Source organism: Osmerus mordax, chromosome 7 (assembly GCF_038355195.1).
Source record: "Osmerus mordax isolate fOsmMor3 chromosome 7, fOsmMor3.pri, whole genome shotgun sequence".
NCBI classification, from domain to species: Eukaryota; Metazoa; Chordata; class Actinopteri; order Osmeriformes; family Osmeridae; genus Osmerus; species Osmerus mordax.
In genome coordinates, this window is record NC_090056.1 from 3,514,248 (window position 1) to 3,518,786 (window position 4,539).

Genomic DNA, 4,539 nt, shown 5'->3' on the forward strand with positions numbered 1-4,539 from the left:
CGCCCTGAAATAAAATGTTTTGGTTGCAGCCCTGAAATAAAAAAAAACTTCCTTTTTAAATGTTGGGTTTCCCAAATACAATCACGCAGAGCACATTTTCAGAGACAATAATTGTATTCCTCCAAGTGGCGTTGGAAATCATCAATTGCAATGATAGCCTTGTATGGGCCATGGTCACCGTTTTTATACGGTGCACGTCAAATGACCTACTTTTTAGGATTATAACTGCTCAAAAAACTACGGTAACTCTAGTCGTAAACCATATAATATGAGATTCTAACAAATATGACAGATTATATGTGAGCACATAACATTGACAATGGTTGAAGTCAATTCTACAAAAAAGAGCGGAGCGCAGCTAATCTGGGCGGGGCGGTGGCTGGCTGTGAAAGAGCAGCGACATGAAAACCTCGAACCCTGTTTACAGTTCTAAAGGGCCAAAAGTGCCCCCTTTACTGGCATTGCAATGACATCTAGATTGATATCTACCTTATGCATTCATAATTTACATTGAGAAGAAACGGCTTGTGGCTCATGACGTTGGAAACTACAAATCAGGAGTCTCAGCAGTAAGCTAGCTAGCTAGGTAGCGCTCAGCCAATTCAGCTAACTAACTAGCTATGAAATGCCACACTACACAGGTGAGTACAACTCAAAACGTTAAAGTGTATCATGCTTTTGTGCTAATTGTTAAGTAGCTAAGGCTTCCCAATCCCAATAACCGTTTGGTTGCACAAATACAGTACTGTAGCTAGCACTATCGGCTAATAATACAGTAGGAACATCTGTATGTTTCTGCATACAGGCTATGCAGGGAGCTATCTGCGACAGTAAGCCCCATTTCTGTTGAATAATGTTTAAATTGATTTCCATGTTACTGTATGGTAGTAAAGATGGAGAGCATTATTTACGAAGCCATTGTTTCACTAGCTTGTTTCTCACTCTCCTGCTGTTGTTTTTGAAAACTAGAACTCTGAAAATGAACGGGAAACTCATTCCCCACACTCCATTGGCCGTGGACTTCTGGCAAGTGCGCAAGTGTTCGCACGTACGCCTTTTCTTCCTCTCCCACATGCACAGTGACCACACCGCCTGTCTGACGTCCACCTGGAGCAACCGACCCATATACTGCTCTCCAGTTTCAGCCACACTGCTGAAACTTAAACTACAAGTGAGAACAAGTATCATCATGATACAGCAGGGCAGACACATTTTCCAAATGTAATGTATCAAAATCATAATCCTTTGGACTCTTGGCTACTTTGTTATCAATGGTATATCCTCTCTCCAGGTGAGAGAGGAATGGATTCACCCTCTGGAGTTGGGTGAGCCATACTTACTCCCACTGGATGATATTGGCAAGGAGAAGCTGACGGTCACCCTGTTGGATGCCAACCACTGCCCTGGGGCTGTCATGTTTCTCTTCCAAGGCTACTTTGGCACCATCCTCTACACTGGCATGTTTTTTAATTTGTTTACAGATAATAAATGAATGTGAAAAATATTCAAATTAACTTCCATCTTAAAGAAATAAACTTCACAAATTCCAGGTGACTTCAGATACACTCCGTCCATGCTTCGTGAGCAATGCCTGAGGACCAACACCACTATAGATGTCCTGTACCTGGACAACACCAATTGCGACCCCACACGCACCTTGCCTTCCAGACAACGAGCTACCCAGCAGATCAAGGAGATCATCCGCAGTCACCCCAGCCACAATTTGGTCATCGGTGAGGGCCTCATCTATGTGGACTCTCTTCATAAGCACTGCAGAGTTGCAACTAACAAATAAATCATCGTGTTTCTGATGTAAACATCAGACAACTGATGATTTCTGTGACTTTTGTGTTCCCTGCAGGTATGTATACCCTTGGTAAGGAGTGCCTACTGGTGGAACTGGCTTTAGAATTCAAGACCTGGGTGGAGGTGAGCCCAGAGAGACTGGAAACCCTGAAAGTCCTAGAGCTGCCCGATGTCTTCACCACTGAGCCGGGAGCCGGCCGGATCCGAGCCGTGGACCAGTCGCAGATCCGCTCAGCCAACTTGCGCCTGTGGAACCAGGAGTACCCAACCCTGGCCATCCTGCCCACCAGCAGGCCCCTGGTCTCTTTCCACCCTGACGTTCACGTAGTGCCCTACTCAGACCACTCCTCCTACCAGGAGCTGGAGGACTTTGTGTCGGCATTGCGGCCCACCTCCGTGGTTCCCATCGTGGGGAGCTGCGTCCCATCCTTCTCTGCCCTGCTGCCCCGCAGGAAGCGTCATGAGGTCTTGGTCCCAGAGTCTGTCCAGAACTACATGGCAGCCCAACCCAAGGTCCCGTTCGCTGTGACTGCTTTCCCCAACCAACCCCGCCGGCACAGCCGAACCACACTCAGGGGGGTGGTGTTCGAGTCCCCCAGCCGGAGCTCCAGAACCCCCTTGATAGACTGCGCCTGGGAGAGAGGCTCCCTAGTGGAAGAGGCTGAGGTGGGTGGAGAGAGCTGCACCATTATGGACCCAAGCGATGCCTCTCCCACCAGCGAGAGTGTGGGTGCTGGGGACCTGTGGAGCCTGAAGGTTGTCCAGAGAGTCTCTGATGAGATGGAGATAATGGAAAGTGTGTCGTTTAGCCAGTTCACCCAGAGCAACTTTGCCCCCAAGGAGATACTAAGGAACACCGTCACCTCCTTGAAGCCTAAAGGTGTGAGTCAGCCACAGTATGTTCCTTGCGACAGTGTCACTGCCTTGAACTATATTAGTGAGTCCGACGACCCTAGCCTTCCCCATGGACTTCCAGAAGAACTAGAAAACAGTGAGTCTCTATTACAGGTCAGCTGTAAGTGGGATGGCTTAGTGAGAGCTTCTCCCTGCAACAGTAGAACCCAGTCTGAGCTCCTGACTGAGTGTGAACAGGCTCTGGTGCTGCAGCTACCATTCTCTGAGGAGGATCTGTCTGTGTGCAGTGGTCTCCTTGACAAAAGCCTGGTACAGAAGTTCAGCCTGAAACCACACCATGTCGTCAAGGAAGGAAATGGCACCCTCTGCTGCTGAGATTGCTCTAATAACGAGAAGGGTTAAAACATAATTTTTTATGTATTTTTTACAATTATCTAAGTGTTTGTCTTCTAATAGAAACCTCTTTCTTGTACTTTGAGCTGTTGAACAATGTCAACACAACAAGATAATCGGTAGTTTCTGAAAATGTTGAAGGCCAGCAGTGGTTCACCAAGTTTTTAATAGAGAGATTAAAACATGATTGCCAATGAAAAGCTGTAACCATTAGTTGACAGACGACATTTCTACTAGTGGAGGATATTTGTTATGTGAGCCTTTTTGAAGGATTGAATTACAAGCCCCACATTTCTACAATGACTTGGAATTGAACACTAGCCATTTCAGTCTCTCTCTCCCCCCCACCCCTCAAGTGTTTTTTGGGGGCTAGCATGTGTACCATATATACATAAATTGTACATCAATAATTAATCCTACGATCATAATAGTGAACCAGATACTCATCTGTGAACACAACAGTATTTATACTTCTTTACTTCATATGTTGACTTCCTAATACTGACTGTTTGCTGCAAGGATTGAAACACCAATTCATTGTGAAGGAATTGGTAAATGATTGTGAGCTCCTCCCATCTGTAACTTTGTTTGTATTGAAGAAGTAAAGCTTTTGAAAGATATGTTAAATGTAAAATGTGATGCCCATTTTTGTCTTGATTTTGTAATGAAAGGGTAGCTTGTAATAGCATAATTCCACCTGAAGATGGCAGTCGCTTACTAATAATATTAAATAAAGAACATTTTAAATTTTAAAGACATGTTAAAGGAACCTCATTAATTCTAGATTAGGTACAAACGTATATAGCATGGATGAAAAATTCAACAGGAATATAAGATTGAAAATAAATAGCACACCCACTTCATTATAGTTATATTTTTATTGTATATTATATTATAGTGTATACCTGTCTGTCACTACAACCAGCCTGCCCAGGTTAGACCCCTGTCCTCCATGTCTCCCATCACCCTGTTCCTCATCCAACAAGGTCTAATGAAACACAATCTTTTCCACTCTGAGCGGGAGAGGGAAGGAAAGGGTGGAATATTGTAGGTGTTCTGCAGAACGGAAACAAGGCCATGTACATATATAAAAGTTACAAACTGTACATGTTTAAATGAAGAATGAATACAGTTGGCATGCATTATTAATGGGATTCACTGTGACTGCACAGTGTGTGACTGTATTTATCATACGCATCAAAACACACTGATTCCGAATGATCTGTAGAGAGTGACAGACAGGCAGGAATACATCCTATAGTCTCGATGGATCATTCAGTGAGGGGGTCCGTCTTTAGGGAAATCTAAAAAGCTGGCTCCGTAAAGAGCCTCATCCATTTCCAGCCATGTGACATCATCACAGAGGGGATGTTGTCAGTGTTGTCAGGGGGATGTTTAATTCACATGCTGGACCAAGAGGAATTTCTTGTCTTCATAAAGGATGAATGACTGACTTCATAACCACAAGGAGTCTTTGCATGAGAG

At 44.5% G+C, this 4,539-nt stretch overlaps 1 protein-coding gene across 2 annotated transcripts; it reads left to right on the forward strand.

Annotated features, from left to right (window-relative positions):
• Positions 1-391: 391 nt before the first annotated feature.
• Positions 392-3,803, forward strand: dclre1b (DNA cross-link repair 1B). Of its 2 annotated transcripts, none has more exons than XM_067240065.1 (5): positions 392-641; positions 970-1,171; positions 1,292-1,457; positions 1,551-1,733; positions 1,862-3,803. In XM_067240065.1, the coding sequence occupies exons 2-5, from the start codon at positions 980-982 to the stop codon at positions 3,034-3,036; spliced, it is 1,716 nt and encodes a 571-aa protein (XP_067096166.1). In that variant the 5' UTR covers positions 392-641; positions 970-979; the 3' UTR covers positions 3,037-3,803. The 2 variants fall into 2 exon arrangements, with proteins under 2 accessions (XP_067096166.1, XP_067096167.1); XM_067240066.1 differs by lacking the exon at positions 392-641 and adding an exon at positions 826-830.
• The last annotated feature ends 736 nt before the right edge of the window (positions 3,804-4,539 follow it).